Source organism: Hippoglossus hippoglossus, chromosome 16 (genome assembly GCF_009819705.1).
Source record: "Hippoglossus hippoglossus isolate fHipHip1 chromosome 16, fHipHip1.pri, whole genome shotgun sequence".
In the NCBI taxonomy this organism is placed as follows: Eukaryota; Metazoa; Chordata; class Actinopteri; order Pleuronectiformes; family Pleuronectidae; genus Hippoglossus; species Hippoglossus hippoglossus.
In genome coordinates, this window is record NC_047166.1 from 20,093,542 (window position 1) to 20,114,758 (window position 21,217).

At 40.8% G+C, this 21,217-nt stretch overlaps 2 protein-coding genes across 9 annotated transcripts in view; one reads left to right on the plus strand and one right to left on the minus strand.

The window, feature by feature from the left end:
• Nucleotides 1-1,053: 1,053 nt before the first annotated feature.
• adgrb1a (adhesion G protein-coupled receptor B1a) overlaps nt 1,054-21,217 on the plus strand; it is a 157,533-nt gene continuing 137,369 nt past the window's right edge. For all 8 annotated transcript variants that reach the window (XM_034610911.1, XM_034610908.1, XM_034610914.1 and 5 more), the window contains exon 1: nt 1,054-1,625. The gene's annotated coding sequence lies outside the window, so the exon portion shown is untranslated. The remainder of the gene's footprint in view (nt 1,626-21,217) is intronic.
• Nucleotides 3,351-4,766, minus strand: LOC117776451 (dynein regulatory complex subunit 2-like). The gene has a single exon (XM_034610376.1). The coding sequence runs from the start codon at nt 4,764-4,766 to the stop codon at nt 3,375-3,377; it is 1,392 nt and encodes a 463-aa protein (XP_034466267.1). The 3' UTR covers nt 3,351-3,374.

The window sequence follows — 21,217 nt, forward strand, 5'->3', positions numbered from 1 at the left end:
CTGATGTCACAGCCATGATTTAAGGAACAATGACAAACACACACACACACACACACACACACACACACACACTCAAAGCAAAGGACTTTATTCTAAATGTATGTATAACAATGTGTCACCTGTATGTTTTTTTTCTTTTTTTGTAATTGGCTCATGCTCTCTCAAATAAACTGATATGTCACAGAATTTGCTACATTTCCTGAATTATTTTTTAAAAGTTAAATATCCTGTGTTGCAGATCTGTATTCCTCACACTTTGGCTCAGTGTGGCAAATGAAGTCCTTAAGACACACCCGGCACAACCTCCAGTTGACACTGTTTGACTCAGGTTTGACTCCAGAAGAGGGGGCTGATGGGTGAATTTTCTATTGAGAGGAAACCCCTCAGCTTTGAACACAAAGGCGGACTCTGAAAGGAAATTAGACGATTTTGCCTTCAAAATAAAAGCATTCCCAAGGGGAATTCACTGTTATATATTTATTTTCATTATTGATGATTTTTAAGTAGCATTGGGACGTAACACAGAAAAAAATGCTGTGTCAAAGTAAGTATTTACATTTAAAAACTTAAAATGCAAACTGAATAGTTGTGGCTTTTTTGAAGTGGTATCCAAGCAGAGTAGGTTCAGAGTACGAACTCGGTTAAATGTGTAGCTTATGAACCTTATAACATATGTGTAAGTCTAGTACGATATGAATCTTTGTTATTAAGCTTCAATTATACACATGCTCTTTTAATTTTCAGAAATCATGAAATAAATGTGTGTGTGTAAAACTATGTAAAAATAAACAGGTAATATGAAAACAAAAGCATTCGTTTTTATTATTTAATCATATCAACTGTTAATGCATTATTCGTTTAGAAGCATTCCTTCGTACAGTGCTGCTATTGTAAAAAATAAATAAATAAAAACATCCTTGATGTAGGTGTTGCAGCTCTCCCCCCCCCAATTTGGCTTTTTATTTTGAAGGACGTGGCTGGAAGTCATTTCGGTGTAATTTGACTCTCTTGACAGTGGCACGAGCCCCGGGCTTCCAAATAAGGAATCCGGCTGTTGCTGCGCGCGGACACACAGACAGAGGAGGACGCACCGGAGCCGCGAGCTGGAGACGTTTGTTCCAGAGCGCATCGCCAACCCTCCGTGATCCGTCTCTCCCTGAAACCTTCCACCTTCACCTGCAGGACAGTGACCCGGGAGCGGGGAGGACCCTAGATTTGGAGGATAACTTTTTTTCAGACATACCTCAACATCTCTGGAATAAATAACACAGCAACTATTTGATTTTTCCTTACTTCACAAATGAAAGAGGAGTCGAGAAGGTTTAATTTTGGAACAATGTAGCCTCAACAAATAAGACTCTGAACACATTCGGGATTTTCTGAAGCTATTTCGCGGACTGGAATCCCTAACGGAACTAACGGACAGTCAGAACCCCTCTTTGAGTTTCCACCTCTTCTTTAACACGTTTATTTTTGCTCAGTGTCAGTCGAAGTTTCCCTCTATAATAATGCGTTTCGTGGACTTATTATAGGCCCTCCCCAGGCTTTTGGAATTGGTGAATACCCCGTGAACGCACCGAGTTGTGACCACAGGATGCATCAAAGGGACTGGTAACTCACTCAAGGTAAAATTCTTCTTTTTAAAATAATTATTTTCGCTCTCATTTAGCTTTTCCTCACACTCACCCTCAAGTTCACACATGTTATCAACACTGCTCGTCTTGGGTTTCCTCTCTGTCCTGTTTTGGCGAGGGGTCAGTGCAATGTGGCAGCTTTTGGGTGGTTTGTGGCACAATTGGCAAAGACAGAGGGTGACACCAGGTCAGCAACATATCTAGATTCATTCATTCCCTTATCGTCCCTCTGATAAAGTGCTCGGATCTTAGTCAGCGGTATAAATGGAGGGAGGGGGGGGGGGGGGATATATCATTTCCAAGTGTCTCACACCCAGCTGGTGTGCGCTCCGGGAGGCGCACCGCTGGTGGACAGTCACCGTCTGGACCACTGACTCAGCCCGTGAGCGCGGAGGGAGAGCCGGTTCTCTGGGGGACACAGAGCCGCCCGACTCCAGCCAGCTATCGTGCAATTCAACGCTCTGCTCATTCACAAAGCTTGAATACGAAAAAAATAACGTGATTTGAGACGTTCGGAGAACGAGTGAGCGCAACTCCTTGAAACGGCACAAAAAATAAAAAAAAACACGCCCATCCGAATTTGTTCCAGTTAATATAGTTAATATAGCTTGTATCTGACTTTTTAATCCCTGCCATACAAGCATCGCTGAAGCTGTCCAAATATAGTTGTCTTAGTCGTCATAAGGGATTCCATTTTTAGAAAATAGAGGCTGACAGTCAACTCGCGCCTTGCTTTGACATTTAAATGCACATTTTTGGTAATAGTTTGTTTTGAATGTGTTGTTTCGAGGAACTAAAGTGTAGATATGTATTTACACGTTTTATTATTTCAGTAACACAGTGTGATAATGGTTTTGAATTGTGAAGGAAGACAAAGATAACAGGATATCATTGTGCGCCTTTTAAGCCCCTCTTTGATGCCACAATAACTCTGAAGCTCAATAGGTCACCTCTAAAGAAACCCAGCATGTCCTTTTCAAACGCACGAGGATTGTGCTCCAGTGTCGTCTTGGTGAAATCATGGCCGGCGACACTTGAGGGAGAAAGCAGAGGCACGTCGCTGATTCCTTTGGCAGTGGAAAAGGCAGATGAGCGCTCCGAGCCCATTACTGTGGCGCACTCTCACTCAGCCTGGCATCACTCATTGATGGCCAACACTCCGCCACAAAATGGGTTTGTCGTTCGCCGTCTCCTTCTGGCGCAAGGAGCCTCCCACAGCTCTCCTTGTGCTGCAGTGAGACTAATGTCCAATCTGTGGGATCCCGCATGTGCGCGCACACCATGACGAAAAAGGATGCAGACATGGCAGACTGCGTTTAGTTTTTAACTTTCAAAACAGCATTTTTTTGTGGATTACCTATAAGGGAAAGTATCAACTTTTATGTGTATTTCCTTGGTGTGGTTATTTGCTGTCTAACAATTTGTTCCAACCAGGCATTTTCAAGTTCCCTACTCAAACAAATGGGGGCGCTATAAAAACACACAACCCCATCCCTTGGGTAAGATACAGTTGATATACAGTCTATGGGTAAGACAGGTTCAATTTCCATTAGCTTCTGCACAAACCGATCGGTGTGGATTCATTGTGTTGGCGTCCTGGATGGAGCTAAAGATGCAGCGTCGTACTGTATGGTTTCATGAAACAGTGTGAACCTCTTTGTTTTTTAATTTAGTGTTTTTATTAATCACGTATTATTTAACAGGTGTTTAAAGACGTGATATTTTAACCTTATCAGATCTTTACTGCACGTCATCGTGTTGTGTGGCGACGTTAACGGCCCCAATGACATTCTGGCGTCTGGTGGTGTCTGATAGGTCCATGGAGGTCGGGGCTTGTTGCACAGTGAGCGGAGGATGGCGTCCGCCTAGGGCGGGGTCTCTGGCCGTCATGGCACCCGTGTGCTGACACAGCAGAAGCCTCAGCTGCTGGTTCTCTCTGCTCAGGTCATTATTGTATTTCTTCAGAGCGTCTCGGTGCACCAGAGTGGCATAATTGTGTCGCATCACACGCCACAACTCTGGAAACTCACTCGACTCCTTTGCTTCTTCCTCCTCCGTCATGGATCTGTGACGATCTTCAGCTGAAGACGGTGCCATGAAGACGTTCTTCTGCTTGCCCTCCAGCTTCTGGCACATTTCAGCGACACGCAAAACCCTGTCGCCCTCGACAATGACAGCCTGCAGTTTCTTGGTGGCGTTGTTGCTCTGCACGGTGAGGTCAATAAGCTGTTTCCTCGCCACCAATTGACTCTGGGTCAGGTGATCGCGAAGCTTGTAAGTCACTTCCTTCTCCTTGTTTCTGGCGGCTGGCAGATCTCGCTCCACATACTCCTTTTCTGTCTTATTAGAATGGAGCTTCATCCTCAGCTGAAACACACAGTCCTGCAGCTTTTGGACCCTCCTCTTGGTTTTGTCAGTCGTCTGAATGCATTGCTTGGTTTTCAGGACAAGTTTGTCAAGTTCTTTGGCTTCTATGTGCTGGAGCTCCAGAATGTCCTGCTTGAGTCGATACTTCTCATTCACCGCTATCACACCCTCCAGGACCAGAGCAGCCCTCCGGTCCACTTGAGCGCTCTCGGTAGATGCAATGCTTTCGCTGTACAGTCTGTGGATTTCATTGATCACTTTTTGATGTCGTTGCTCCACAGTGAGCTTTGCATCTTCCAGATCAGCACTCTTCATCTGAGAGTGTGCCAGCATCTGCTTCCTATCAGATTTGACACTGGAGTTCGTGCGCTGCAGTCCGTCCTCCCACTGCTGCTTCAGAAGCATTAGCTGTTTTTCATGCAGAGCCCTCAGATACTCGATATTCTGCAGGTGAAGCCGACGCACTTGAGCCCACTGATGCTCCGCCCCTTTCAGGTCGCGCTGCAGACCCTTGATGACATTGCCCTTGTCCTCCAGCTGCCTCTCAAACGTCTGCTTGAGGATGTCGATGTCTTTATGAAGCTCGGAGGCCCTACTCTGACGCAGAACCAACCTCCAGCCTTCGCTGATCTTCAGAAGGTTCACTGTTGTGTTTTTCTCCTCCGTCTGCAACTTGTCCTTCAGGATCTCCTCTTTCTCCTTGGGCGTCTGCTCAACCTTCTCACCATGTTTACCTCCTACACCTCGCTTTGCTTTCTTAGGCATGATGTTTAATATCTGACTTGTACGTCAATGCTCTTTATCTTTCGGTGAAATTTGGATTTCTGTGAAGTTCAAAAAAACACTTGGAAAAGTTCACTCACTTTTGAAAGAAAGAGTCTGCTCAGACAGTTGTATGCTTTTTGAAAACAACAAAATAAGAGAGAAACCTTGAATCTTACTCTATCGAACGAAAAAACGATCAATTATAATACGTATTATAATTAAATAATTTACTTCTTCTTCCTATTTGTCCAATCTATTGCTGGGTGGCAACCAATATCAAGGTGCATTAAGCTATTTTACCATAAGATGTAAAGGACATCAAAGTAATGACAGTGGCTATGAAGTGAAGGACATTATATGTTTAGGAATGCATTAGAGGACAATTAATAAAATCAAAGAAAAATATTTTATAGGCCAGATTATGTCACAAAAATGTCACAAATAAATACATACATAAAGTACATACAAACATACATGGATATTGAATTCAATTTATAGCTAATTATGTACATGTGCTTAAATATTATTCAGTCTCGCTGCTAATTTCAATGTAGCACTTGTGAAATACTGTGACTAACCAGCATGTGGCAGTTCTTGTTTATTGAGATAGAAGGCAGAGCACGACTTCCTCTCTTCTGAGTGTAAATCCAGTGATTTACACTCAGAAGAGAGGAAGTCGTCACTTACTCACTGTCTTCCTTTTATTTGTTTTTGTTTTTGGGAAGAAATAACAATAACAAGACACTCGACAGGAGAGATATGAGGAGGGAAGACATACAAAAACTGATTATGGACAATGTGTAACTAATACCGGGGAGAAACTGGGGTGTATTTTATGCCACTATTTGAAGTTGTGTAGGTATGTGGTTATGCGATTATGTGAAAGTAATGGTTTACTGTAAGACTTTAAACTGACACCATAGATCATGAGATTCTGAAACAGAGACTGGAACAACATGTAGGGTCAAAAGGAACAGCATTAGGCTGGTTTAAGTCATACTTTCCAGATAGACTCCAATTTGTTAACGTTAACAATGACTCCTCCATGCACACAAACGTTAGTAATGGAGTTCCACAAGGTTCTGTCCTTGGACCAATACATTTCACTTTGTACATGTTTCCTTTTGGCAACATCATCAGAAAGTACCACATTCACTTCTATTGCTATGCAGATGACACACAGCTGTACTTATCTATGATGAATCTCATCAATTAGTTAAACTTCAGGAACGTCTCCAGAACATTAAGGCCTTTTACTTCTAAATTCAGAAACAAATTAAGTTATTGGGCCTCATTTAGCAACCGTTCTTAAGAAGAAATGTCTTCTTAAAACCCACTTATGAAGTTTTTATTTAGATTCTGACATTCACCAATATTATTTGATTTGGGATTTGTTCTTATGAAAGAACCTTGGAGTAATGTTTGACAGGACATGTCATTTGACCCACAAATAAAACAAGTCTCAAGGACAGCATTCTTCCACCTGTTCAATATCAGGAAAATTAGGATGCTGAGAACCTCTAGAATGGATTGTTATACTTCTTTGTTATCAATATGTCACATTTGATTCTAACCACTCCCCCTTGTTGCTCCCCAACACACTTACACAGCTACACACACAGGAATCACACACACTGTGGATCTCAACAGGTGACGTTCGGTTAAACTCTCCACATCTGACAGTCTCAGTAGTCAGTATCAGTAGTTCACTTTTTTTTTTTTATCACGCAACTACTGGAACCAATATTGATAAAAATAGTTTAGGTAAGCCACTCTAAAGTTTCAGGGTTGCATGCTAATTAAGATATAGAAATAAAAAAAGCAGTACGACACAGCCGCCGCATTACCTTTGACCCATGTCACTGCGGCTTGTGTTGCTGGTTGAAAAGCGTTCCCCAGAGAGTTGTAGTTCCAGTGGTTTACACTCATTTCTCAAGTCTAGGCTCTGCACATGATTAGTCCCACATCAACAGCCTGCACATTACACTGACAACATGAAACCTACATGAAAGTATAATTTTGTTACATTGCCACTAATATCCACATACAGCCTGCCATGCGACGGTAATGGGAGTCAAATGTACGTCATTGTCTTCTGGGCGAGGTTTAGGGTCTGAGATGCCCTACTCACCCCCAGGTATGGATATTAGCAGTCAGCTATTTTATCCGCAAGAAAGAGAACAGATAACAGAAATAGACTCAAATGTAGTGCCCTGACAGGCACGGCTGGCTTGCAGTCACAGGGATGAGACAAGCCAGCAACACAACACAGGCCTTTTCAGAGGCATTCATGCATGTTTTTTTTAACCTAGATGTCCTCCTTTGTTTCTGCGTCTTACATCCTCCCGCTGCTTTGGAAAATACCCGCGCCGTCGGCTCACTCCCCTTCCTTCCAACTTCTCATCCTCTGATCACTCTGGTCCAAACAAGGCCGTAGTGTCCGAGGCTGTGTGCTATCAGAGAACCTCATATCTGAATTTGTGACATCACAGGGACGAAGAGGAGACAGTGAGGGGGGTGGTGGGGGGGACAGAGGCAGTCATTGAAAGAACGGAGATGAATAGATGGGTGATGAGGACACAGCCAGTGGTACGATAGAAGATGGATTAAGGCGAGATAGAGAGGGACTGTAGACAGGGCTGTGTGACATAGTCAGACAGAGCTTTTCTGCTGCCTCTGAGACGCTTTGTGTGTGACACCCACCGTGCTTTGGAGTAAATCCACAGCAATCAGTCAGGACAGGCAGGCTTGTCACACACACACATGCACACACTTTTGAAACACGGGCTCTTTAAAGGTGAACATGCCATTATCATGTCCTGGAAGTTCCTAATGGCTTTTCAGCAGCACCTTGGGGAAAAAGCATCTTTGCTCGGAGCAACTTGGAGGTTGACCAGATTCGACAAAACCATTGGCTCCCCTAATTAGAGACTAAACAAGGAGCTTGGGAAAAGGTGCTTAATGAGGCTTGTCCAGTTAGGACAGGAAATTAGGCTGACAACCATGTAACAGCTACAAAGCTTTACCACAACACGCCACAATGGCTGCATTCACGCCTCAGCCCTCATGCTTGGTTCTGATGGCTATTTCGTATTATTCATATCAAGGCTTGTCTGGTGACAGTGTGAGCTGATGAAGGTGTTGAAGCAGAAATGCAACGTGCCTATGGTGAGGAGTTCCTCAACAAAAATGATTCACCTACAATGTCAGTTTCAGCCAGTGGTTTTCTCTTGATAGCTTCACTCTAAAGTAGGATTGTTCTCCCCAAGAAAAAGATGACAGCATGTGTTGTAGTCGTATCTGTAGCAGCCCTTTTTTCAATTTTGAATAACTGACCACAAATACAAGATATTAGCCTCACAACTTACTAAGGAGGAGGTTGAGGAAGGTGAGTGGATACATAAAGGGTTTGACTTTTAACAGTCATTGTTACATTGACCAAAAGTTTCAATTCTTTTTAACTTAAACTTGACCATTGCTTAATCTTGACCAAATAAATGGGTATTTGACACAAACCCAATTTTATGTCTAATCTAGAGTATTAAGTCTATATAAGATTTGTATTTTAACGCATATAAATACGTTTGTCGATGTTAAGCTCAGTTTATGCTTGGCTGCATTCTTGACAGTTGTCTCCAGACTAAAGGCACCATGTAGCACCTCGCCCTGCGTTTATAGCTGAGCAACAGGAATGATTAAGTGGTCACACAGTTTGTTCCACACTGCTGGCTCTCACAAGAGTGCTGTCATTTCATTCATGACTGAGCAGAGAAATAAACAGAGGTTAAATGAATAATTTTAACTGTTTAGAATGAATGTTTTTGAAATTCCTTGCAAGTGGCAATTTTCACCCTGAATCCAATCACAATGCATGACAGTACTTGATGTTTCCCATAACACGACCAGATGTGACAAGTGCCACAGCAACAGCGATACCAAGTAACACAATTTTTTATGAGATGTGGGTTTTCCGGGCCGTTCTTGTTGCCCAAATGGTCTACACCTCCCCTGCAAAGTCTGTTTAAGACCTTTGTTGCATTAGGTTGCCTCCTCTCGCCAAACATTTTCTGTCACTATCTAGTAAAACAGTTCGTATAAAGAGGCCAGGAATAAGTTATATTATATTCCACAAGATCCATTAAATAAAACAACAAAATATGTCCTTTCTAACTGCAGTTAACAATGACTCCTCTCAGTAGTTTCTGACCTGATCACATTGTTTATTAATTACAAATAAGTGTCACCAATGTTACAATGATTTCTTAAAACTGCACTGATCAATATTTTTGTGAAATAATACATCTGCACATGGTGATGTATTGGTGATTATTTCTTTAGAATCTTTTAGCTGAAATATTTAGGGATGTGAAACAGAACTCTTGTTTCTCTCATCAACCTTCATTCCAGCACTAGCAGATAGCTGATTTTAGTATATAAGCCCTTTATCTGCCCATACATTGAATGGATATTGTGCTGAAGGTGTACCACAGGGATCTGTACATGGCTCTTAAATTTATTTTGAATATTTATAAAATTGTACAAATGCACTGCTTAGCTTTAATTAGACGGATGTAGAGGCAGCTACTATTAGATTTTGAAAGGGTTCAGTCTGAGTTAAGTAAACATCAGACAGTTCTTGAATCCTGACAGAAGAAACTAAAACCTGCTCTAAGGAAACACAAACCAACTTCTGCATAACAGGCAGTTTGTAACATCCGTCCTTTGTTAGGTTATTGAGCATTTAATTGATATGTCTATTTTCTATTGTGTATCCATATTATTGACACTTGCTTTTCATAAGTATTTGAAATCTTCAGAATTATTGTAAGTAAAGTGATGGATTTGACACTGCATGTTCATCTTGCTTTTGTAAGAATGTCTCACCTCTGGAGTCTGAGTGGATCTGTCATGTTTTAAGGCCTTACTCTGTTTAAACTCTGCAAAGGTGACAAACCCAGTCGACTCCCAGGCAGCGTCTCTGGCCCAAAACACATAAATATGTAAAATCAGGAGGGATTTTAATTTTGATTTTATTATTTAGTATCTGTGGCAGTTTATTCAGACCAATTGTTAATTTACTCTAATGTTAGCCTTTTAAAGCCTTATGTGCTATACAATGTCAGTTGTCTGTGTCTTTATTTACCTAATCACATAATATTATCACCTATAATTTATTAATTATACAATGAATAAAATAGTTATGTATTATGTATATCATATTATACTGTATATAATTAGATTATATGTAGTATATGATAAATTACAACATAATTATAATTGTATAGTTAGATTAATTATTCATTTAATTTAATAATGTCATATATATTAAATACATATACAGTGCATATTTTATTTATTTATGTGAGGCAGGGGTTCCCACACTGGTGGAACCCTTTGGGTAGTAGCAGTTACATTTACAAGTTAGAACCAGAGCTGCGTTGCTGTGAATCAAGGTCCTCAATTAGCAGGATTCTCTCGTCTGTTTGCTATTTTTATCTTCATGTCAGCGAGCGTGTGAGAGAAGCAGATGAAGCACCTTCACACCTCAGTCTGCTCCTCTGGAAGCCTAGAATCACATAAGACCCAGCAGCCAATGGATTAAAGCATGAGAATGATGTCTGTTTATGGATTCATACATCCCGTGTAAAGCCAAATATGACAGGGCAAAGATCAAAGCGCATTTAGCAAACTCACTGACAGATTTGTCTGCTGAACTCGTCGCTCGTCATAGATGAATTTTCACAAGCGGAGCTTTACTTCCACAACACTTATTCCACACAATGATGGATCTGTTTGAGACATTTCACTGATACGTTACATATCAACATTTGCCGTGACGTTTTAAGTGGAATAGAAAATGTGATCTGGTTGTAAATACATTTTTCTACAAAACATATCTGCTTTTGCAGTATGGTTGTACATGAAGGTAATTCCTAGATGACAGGGTTCACAAGCTTCTTGCAAAAATAAATTGTGAAACACTGTGGGATCAGATTCTTTTCCAGCTTTTCTGTCGCACCAGTCATGAGTGCGATTGAAAATATGACAGACCTGTAAAGACCTGAAAATATTTAAAATCTAACTTTAAACGGAGGAACCTCTGTCCCTGTTTAGATTCTCTGACAACTGCTCATCCAAGTGACTTCTAACTCGGTGGGTGCGGGACTGCAGTGTCGAGTGTGAAGTGTTATGGATGAGCAATTCTCGACAAAGCAGCAATTATCTCTTTTCTACATGATAATTGACGTGAAGAAAAAGACTGAACTACACTACGAGGGCAGTGCAGCACTCGCACAATTAACAGTGTGCACATGGCAGGGTTTGCTTTCATAGTCTACGGCTGTATTGACTGTATTCTTTATTTAACAGATTTAATAAAAGCGTTTGTGCTACATATGTTGGCATTGAACATTTCACCCCTTTAACATTTTTACTTTATTTTCTATGCTTGTCATCTGCAAATTAAGTCATTTCTTTACATGGTCCGAGGGCACCATTGACACGGACCATGTATCTGAGAGCACGGCTTATAGACTGATCATTGTTTACCAGCCGTGCTCCGTGGTGCACCTGTGGACATTCGGTATGTTTCAGTAACTTCCTCAGAAGAAAGCTGAAAGCTGGAATAGCTGTCAGCCTCTACTGATGGGCACATTTTGACCTGAACACTGCACTAAATTTAATGTCCTGGGCACTGCACTAAATTAATCTAAATTTCAGGCCCTTTATTTAAATGTCAGCCCTACATTTCAGGCCTTTACTTTAAATGTCATTTGTCCCTGTTCTTTATCTGGGAATTTGTATGCTTTTAAAACTCTGTTAAACTTGGTTATAGCTTTAGTTTTACACCCAATTAGTGTTGAATTCAGATATATGCAGCGCCGTTTTAAATGTCTGGTATTTGTTTTCGCTACCATGCCGAGACCCTAAATCAAGTCTGGTTTGATCAAATAAGAACATCTAAGAAACTTCTGCTGCCAACGAACTACAGGTATTTCCTCTCCTCAAAGGAGGAGCATACTAGGTTTAAAAGCAAAGACTAAAATGTCCAATGGAGCCCAATTCCTCCTCACAACCACACCAACTCCTTCCTTCTGACATGCGGGGAGTTGAAGAAATGCCACAGAAATTAGTCACACCTACGTAGGCATGTTCGTGGCATTTCCCCCACGCACATACTGCACGTAGACACCTTGCTGGAGAAATCACAGATGGTTCCCTCTGCTTCCTCCACAGCCTTCTCAGTGATGTCGTGACCCTCCTTTTGGCTGAAAAAGAGTTCTTACTAACACATTATGCTGCAAGTTTTTGCAGTTTTTTAAAACTGGCACTTTAATTATTTCTTTGAATAATTACAGCACCGTGTATAGTCTAATGACCATTTTCAGAAGATGTCTGCTTTATATATCATCTCTGCTGTTGAGTTTGTAGCCACATATAAAATAATAAGCATATGTGCATCAATTTGCACTTAGATTCACGCTGCCTCCGTTTGATGCCTGTTTGCTGAAATGCTGACAACTCTGCTGCTCTTTTTCAGAGTGCGTCAATAAAACAGACTCAGGTGCTTTCAGAGTGCAGGTTGAAATGATCTTTTCTTTATTCTCTGTGATGAGACTAGGGGAAATCTTTGATCTGGAGTGGCTAGATAATCATCCGTGGCTGAGCCCTGATTTCCATCTCTTTTCAACTCTCCCCTGGAAGCTCCATAAGCTTCCGTCATCACTGGAACTAATCAGGGTTATTACCACTCTCCCCACTAAACGGCACACTTCTCCAGATGTGGGACTTGCGTCGGTGCTGCATTTGTGCTCCATGTTGATGCTGCACAGTATATTTTTTATATCTCTGCTGATGCATTTGGCTGAAACTATAATTTTCATAAACACAATTTCTAAAGTATATATATTTTATTATATGACATTTTTTATCTCTATGTTTTAACTTGCTGTGTAAATTTACCTATAATAAAGCCTGCTCTCAATACTACTACTACTACTACTACTTCTAATAATAATAATAATAATAATAATAATAATATAAGACGAAGAAGAAGAAGAAGAAAATGTCTCAAGAGGGTTCCTGTTTCAAATCCTAGCTCGACCAGGGTTTTTCTGTGTGGAGTTTGCATGCTTCCTGGTGACTGCATGGGTTTTCTCCAGGTAAACCGACATCTTCCCACAGTCCAAAGACATGCAGATTGGAGTTTGGTCGATTTGGAGACTCTAAATTGTCTGTTGGTGTGAATGTGAGCGTGAAAGGTTGTTTGTCTCTTTATGTTGGCCCTGCATTACACTGGCAACCTGCCCAGGGTGTCACCGCCTCTCATCCGATGTCAGTTGTTAATGGCTCCGGTTTCCCCACGCCTCTTAAAAGATAAGTGGTATGGATGGATGGATGGAAAATGGTTGGTTCTTGCTTGGAGGGCTGGAAGTGGAATCTTTCAAAGTACACATTAAACTTTGGGTTTGGGTTCTTTATGGTAGCTCCATTTCAATTCTGAAATATTTGAGGGTTATGGGTCTTTAAGCAGATGTCTGAAGTTTAAAATTTAATTTGTCTCAAGTCAGAGCAAGATTCATCTCAAGTCTCTGGTACTTGTGGTTCATGTTTCTCACATCCATCAAAGTATCAAGTTATATATTATTAGTATATTTTAGTCTCTCAGTGTATTTCAAGTTTGGTCTCATGTTAGTGAAGTCACACAGCAGCCAAGTCCTTATTTTGTGAGTCCAAGTCTCAAATCTAAATCTCTGACTCAGAGTAGAAAACCAACAAATAGCCATGTGTCAGTCAGACTTAGTTTTTTGGAATAAACAATCCACAGCTCAAGAGTCATGGTGGAATGTAAAAATGTGTGATGCTCTGTGATCTGTGTTGATCTAATGCACATTTTAGCCATGTTCACTGAGCTTCTCTTGCAGTCAGACTCTCCCAAAACAGATGTTTATCAGGGCGTGGCTGTCAGCGCTAAAAGAAGGTCAGACTCAGACTCAGTCTCCTCAACAGAGTTCCATATATCCAGAGCGCATTCGCTGGCAATTTGTCTTCCATCAGATAAACATCTTGGGAAACTTTTTTATCTCCCCAAAAAGAAGCCATGTGGTCCTAAAGCGCTGACTTCCCAGTCTGCCATTGTCAGCTATGTTGTACAACAGCTCTGCTGAAGTGAAGCATTTATTTGTGACCCCTCCATGTTCCACCTCATTACATCTACAGTGTTGTTTTCTCCACTTAGAGGACACTGCAGCTGGATACTGCGCTCAGCATATTTTGTCTACTTGAGCACTTGTTAATCTGCTGTTATGCTCTTTCATGTGGCGCTAATGGTGGACAAAAAAAGAAAATTAGGAAAATGAGCAACTGCGATTTGAAAGATCTTCCTTTTCACTCGCCTCTATCAAATCCTTGTTGATACTTAAAGAGTGTAAATGTCATAGATTGATATTTTAGGATGGAAGGCTCTAGATATTATCTGGGACATGAGGGTGTCTATTTCGTTTACTTTTATGGTTTATCACACTGGTATTTTAAATCCCCCCCGAAACATCTGCAACATCCAATACCTATTTATATGTTTAATAGGTAACATTCACTGCTTGATAGGTGGCAGTGGTACCTTATGTAGCTCAAAAACATTTTCATCTACTTTCGGATATGACAGCAAGGGGTTAAAAAACAAACAAACACTGGAATTGGTGTAGGGGAGGCAATTTCTGTTGAATAAAGAGCAAAGTCATCGCTGGTCTGTCTGAGATTTCTCAGATCTGGCCATTGAATCATTTGCTGCTTTGTACGCTGTGAATATACCAGCTCTGACTAAGCCTTTGCGTGGTGCTACCAGAGCATTCAGCAAGAAAAAGGACAAACACTTTGGAATATGCTTAAGTTCATGACATAATTTCAGTCCTTCAAGTCTTAATTCAACACAAGCATTAAACGTTCACAGTGTTGGTGGAACCGGCAGCAATAACTTGCTCTCTCAGACAAACTCTCCCGTTAGCGGTGGATCAGACCTACATAACGTTCAGGAGTTTTGGACCATTCTTCCTACAGACATCTTATGATGTGATTGTCTGTTGTGAACAGCTCTGTGAGCTCATTCCATGTCATCTCTATTGGGTGGAGGTCTGGACTGGACGACTCCAGCAGGAAGACTTTCTTTCTCTAAAATCATTCCGTCATAGATTTAGTAATAGATTAACTCAGTCTAGGATCATGGACCCACCCGGCTTCTACCTAGCTTCAACTGGCGAACAACCAGTCTTACATTATAATGTAGTGAATCTGCATATTATCCTCTAATATACCTTGTGACCCCTGGATGTTGAGCTGTCCAGGCCCAGAGGCAGCAAGGCCCCAAAGCCTCAGAGGAGTAGATTCCTCCACCTGTACTGGCTCCAGTTGTGTGGCAGACTCACATGCAGAGATGTTAACCAGCTCCAATGTTTTCTTTAAGCCTTTAGCCTGTTTACTTTTACTTCATTGATAAGTCTGCATGTGCCTTTGGAGTCATATTAGATGTGTGTCCGTTCCCTTTAAAAGCTTCTTATAATCCCAATGGTGGTTAACCCAGCTAGTGAGAGAGAAGGCTTCTCTGTAGAGGAATCAGATCTTGTGTGTAAAAGGAACGTGTGCAACCAGACCATCTGTGTTTGACCTGTGTATTGTTCACCTGCCTATCTTGATAGTCCACCCTTAAAATAACAGTAAAAATACTTTTGTTTTGATGTTTGAATGTAATTTTGATATCTCCTCCAGCCCCATGTTCTTTAATGGTAAGCTAAGGCAATCAACAGCGAAGCAGAAGAGGTGATATGGTCAGAGGCAACACCATAGTTTCAGTTTTACAGATAAAAAAACGTGTGTCGGACATTTTAAGTCTTCATAGTGGGTAACTCAGTCTAGTAAAGGTGACACTGTCAACCAGTCACGTCCATTCGTTTATTAGTTAGAATTTTTCATAAACAAGATTACGGCAAAAACTACTGGAAAGATTATCATGAAAATAGGTGGAAGGACGTGGTGAGGATCAGGGAAGAATCTGTTACATCTTGGTGAGGGTCCAATAATTTTCTAACGCTTTCTCTAATGCTGTGTTTTTAGACACTTTCACTGGAACATTTCCCAGGAAATAAAGCGTGGATCATTATGTAATAAATACGGAATATTTAGAGCTTGATTGAATTTAAGGGTTTTAACAGACACTTATTAAAACCCCCTCACAAAGGTCTCACCCTTCTTCCTCTGTTCTCTTCTCCTCTCTTGTATTTTCCGTTGTCACACTTCCACCCTCGTCTTTCTCATTCCCAGTCTTTCCTGTTTTCCTCTCCGATCTGTTCTTCTCGACCAAGCGCTCCCTCACTTTCATCATCTGCCTCCTCTCATCTTCTCATGTGGCCTCTTCTTAAATTTCCTCTTCTGGACTCTTTTCTTCTTCTAAGCTCCAGCATTTTAACTGTGCTCTCCCATCCTCTTCTGCCCTTTCATCATCTTCCAGCTCTGCTCTGCACTCCCCCCCCCTATCCTCTCCATGTGATGGATGGTGTGGGTCAGTGTGCAGCCTCTGACAGTGATAGCCTCTGGTCACTGTTCAGAGTCTGAAGCTGTTAGCGTTATCTCTCTCCTCCACCCCAACTTTATCGACAGTCTTCTCAGGTCATTGACTCAAGTGTGTGGTGGAAGTGGGCGAGGAGTTTTTCAGTCACTGGCTCGCTCCCATCCTGAAGCAACAGGAGGTTGGATTCTGATGAAGGGTACAGCCAGTGCTTAAGGACTTGGACTCTCTTAGTAGCCGCTTGGAAAACTACTTTTCACCACACTTCTCCTGAAACTATTCACCACTTTCAAACCATAAACCCAGTCTTTATCCACTGTGTGGTATTATGATTTCATTGAAATATACTTTTAGGAAACAAATGAGAATTAAAGAAAATAAAAACATACATATATATACATTTAGTGAATTAAATTAAAACTTGCATGTGTTTGTAACATATCTATTCACTATCAATAAGATGAAATGTCATGTTTGAGAATACTACTTAACAAATAAATATTTTTAATTTTTGTGGTAATGTATATAATTATATATATAATTAAAACAAAGCACTTAAATATTGATTTAAATGCTATTATCATGGCAAAGCTGAAAATATCCGACCAAACTTTCACACCATCCCTAATTATTATTAGGATTTGTTTGTGTAACTAAAATAAAATAATATCAGAATAATAAAAGTTATAAATTAGACTCCACTGTTAATACTATGTAACACTGTTGAGAGAAAAACAAATACAAAATAAAACGCTCTTCAAGCATTGAGTTTTTATTGAGGTTGGTGTGTTGATACAAGTGAGGGTGGGATAATGGAATATAATAGAGACAAGAAGATCCAGTTTGATGAATATATTCATGAGTTTGAAGACTTGAACATGGCACAGACATGATGTTAATACTTTGAAAAGGTAATTGGCAAAAGAAAATGACTTCAAGCTCTACTGTTTTGTGAATATCTAATGTTGAGTGCTTAAATATAAACAGCTGCTGGTGCTAATTCTCCCTTTGGTGGCACCAAACCACTTCAGAGGAACAAGACGCAGCGGGATGACGGAATTAAAATCAGTCAAACCTTAAATGTGGAAAGGGATGAGGAAAATGTTATATGTGTTTCCTAATTTTGTTGCCAGAAGATTCAATATATGCTATGATGCTAAGTTATGATTTATTCACCGAGGTTGTTCCCATAAGAGATGACGGTAGTAGCAATGACAACTTAAATGGAGGCGTTATTGTCAGTAATTGTAGAATATGTGAGCAGGCGTGTTGTATATCAAGCAGACTTGTAATCATAATCTGTGATCAGCTGCCACCATGATCATGAATGATCAGGATCCACCTATGATCTTTTTTTGCCGCATCACATTGTATTTACTGGAACTGCAATGGCATCCCCAAACCTAAACTCACAGAAACAAAAACGGATGCTGTGTTTAATGACCCAGTGCTACTAACCATGGTCTTAAAATGTCCTAAAGTTGTTAATGAAATGAGAGAAACCTGTATTTTTATCCTCCTCCCAAACTACAGTACGTGAGCAATTTCAAACTACTCTCAGCAATGGAGCAAGAAGGTCATGCTGACTTTGACTCAGCACCTTGCCTCTCTAGCTGGGGTGAGGCCAGATGTTTGCCAGCCAGCAGGGTATGTGAGGTGACACTGAAAAATCATAAAATAATTACAAATGTGTTGACAATATAATCTGAAAATATAATCTGCTAGAGACAAAGCTGCTGAGAGCAGGACTGAAAACCGAAACAATGACCTAAAAGAGGCTGAAAAGGGTTTTCATCGTGGATGTCAGTTTGAGTGATGCCCTGGAATACTCCTGCATGTGGTAAAATTGCTCATGTTGTTAGCAAGACCACTGATTAGCTAGCAATTTTGTTTCTTGTGTTAGCTCTGTGACATTTTCTGCAAACATACAGGTGAAAAGTGCTAATGGCTTCGTTGAAAGAATCCTTCACTTGCGAGCAGCACCATAAAGGTTTAGGAGGTTATGCTGACACAGACAGTGTCAGCAAGCTGTTAACCTCAGCTAAAGTCAGGTCTATTACCTCCCCAGGCAGCGGAGAAGCAGAAGTTTAGACACTGTGACTTTCTGTCGGCTTCCAGTCGGGAGTCAGACTGATACAGAGCCATTGTTTCGCTTTGGCTCCGAGTCAAAGAGAGAGGCAAGGCAAATAACAAATCAAGTGTCTCCTCCATCCCTGGTGTGTAATGAAGAGGCTAAACATGATGAATAAAGTGATTTTTGTGGTTGACCTTTCAGTTAACTTTCCAAACCCAGTGAGCAAAAAGTCATCTAAATCATGTCAAAAGGCGTCACAAGGTGTCCTCGGGGTAGCCACAATGAAAGTTTTTTTTTACTGAACTTTGTATTGATGTCAAAAACGTATAAAAGACAGTTTTTTTTGGGACATCCATACAACATTTTAATGAAAGCTTTTGGCTATGCTATTTTGGGTGGCAGTTCTCTGAACCTATTTTCATAAGCTGTCAGTCATCAGGCACATGAAACTCTTAGGTCCAACATTTATAAGTCACAAGCATAAAGAGCAGTGGGGGGGGCGGCTCACATCATGAACTTGCAGATACACACATATTTGAGCTCTAGATTTTGTCCCAGCAAGGCATTGACAGATAATTGCTGTCGAATCAGTGTTTGGTTGTGGAACTCTTTACATGAGGAAATAACAGGGAGAGAGTGACCCCAGGGACATCAGCCATTCTAATACGTTTTCCAATTTGGAATAATGCTGAAGAATTTATATGTTTTTTTGTTGGGTCCCCAGATCCCAGTTTGATTGATCGACCATGAAGGTAACCTTCTAAACACAGAAAGTAGAAGTTACCTCATCAGGCAGCAGGGGAGAACAGTGATGTCAAAGTGTTACCCTCCAATAACTCCAAAGACTAAAAATACATTGGCCTCTGTTGCTTATTTTGTGAGATTGATTATTAAAGATAGATATAGAAAAGAAGTGTAAAAAGTTAACATATTAATGCACAATATATTAATTGTGTTACACATGTAAAGCACACCAAGCTGTATTTCTACACCCCCCTCTCTCCTGGGGGCATGCTTGAGATGACCTGCAGCTGTATGACTGTAGCAGATTAATCCCATTTCATAACAGCAGCTTCAATAAAAACAAACAAACATAAATAGAGATGCCACTGCTGAAGCTTAGCTTGCAGGAGACATGTGCATGAGTTAGCGATGAAATCCAGCTAACATCTGGTCTAATATCAACCAGCTAGTGTTACTTTCTTTCAGGAAAATGATAACTAATTATGTTTGTCAATGACCATTGTCAATGATGAGACCGCACCATTGACATTTAATGACCGTAACTGTATCAACATGCAATAGAAGTGGACCTAGTAGACCATATTTTCTCAGTGTCGTATACCAACTGATTATCGGCGTCAGTGGAAATCCAGATTATAGCAAAATACCTGTATGTTAGAATACAGAACAGTAAGTTTGGGAGAAGCGGTGAATACATGAAGCTCGCTGTAGCGACTTAGAGGAGCAGGTAGCTGCCATAGACGCAGTGTACAGTGATGAAACAGGTCCTTCAATGTGTGTAATCAGCCGTGCACACTGTGGCCAGCCACCAAGGACACACACACTCCTTCTGTCACTCAAAATTATACTCACAAGCTCATTCATTTCTCACTCATGATCCGGCTATTCACTAAGGATATTCAGCGTGCTGCTTTATGAGTGTGTGTACAGTTTATTTTAAGACACAGCCATTAACCAAAGCACACATAGGACCAGGCTTACTGCCAGAGGTATAGAAATACCAAAGTCCCAACTCTAACGCCCCCTTCAGAGCCTATAAAATACCTTGTTTTATGGTCAGGATAGTGCTGAAAAAATCACCATGCTGATGATATCTCACTAAATAAGAGTGTGGTTAACTACACAGTGCTTGATAGTGTCCTGCACATGTTTGTTGTTTGTGTCCTACTAAATATTTCTTGGCATCCATAAGAGGAAAATGAACACATGGACAGAGGTAGCAGCTCATCAGGATGTGAAACAAGGAGCAGACTGTGACAAAACAAATGTGTAGAGAAGAAAAACTTTGGCTGATATCTCGGGGAAAGGAACCTCTGGCCTTTTGGCCGTATAAGGTCATCAAGATTTTTTGATCCAGGCCATGAGACAAATACAAATTAAATGTCTCATGACAGCAATTACAATCAGAAAATAACATAAGAAAAAAAAGATATCTATATCCTTCAGGGTGGCCCCTTCTGGATGAATGTCTGTCAGGTCAAAGTCACAGTGGAGGAAACAAACGCAGATGTTATGTGTCATCGCTGACAAGCATCAGGGCGACTGTCAAGAACAGAAAGTAGATAAGTAATGCTGCGCTTACTAAGAGAAATGGAGGAAAAAGTGTTGTTGTTTTTTTAAGTAAAAGGCAAGCCTGTGGGCAGTGATGGAAAAGCCCAATCTCAAGCGTCATTACCACTGGAAACATGCTAAGATTGATGAGTTGCGTGGACAAGTGCTCTTGGATGAAGTTAAAGCTCTTCAGAGTTTGTTGTCAGAGAAGCAGGTTTTACAAAACTACATTCTGACAGAGAATATGTTATGCATGCAAGTTTTGTGATGAGCAAGCTGGTAGCTTAGAAGCTGAATTCTCATTCAGAAGGATAATTTGTGAACAAGCCTTGTTGCCACTCTGACGCTGCTGTAACACTGTACAATGTGCAAACTGCATTTATACTTTTCAAAGGACAGAGGCCTGCTATGACATATACAATAAGTACACTGGCGAATTTGCAAATCTCTTGAAGGCATATGGTGAGAGGTCTCAGGAAATGGTAATTAAATGTTTTTAATGTGGAACCTCCTGGATATCATTGG

Bases quoted from the DNA above. Each gene is read 5' to 3' on its own strand.
- LOC117776451 (XM_034610376.1), bottom strand. From the start codon at position 4,766: ATGCCTAAGAAAGCAAAGCGAGGTGTAGGAGGTAAACATGGTGAGAAG.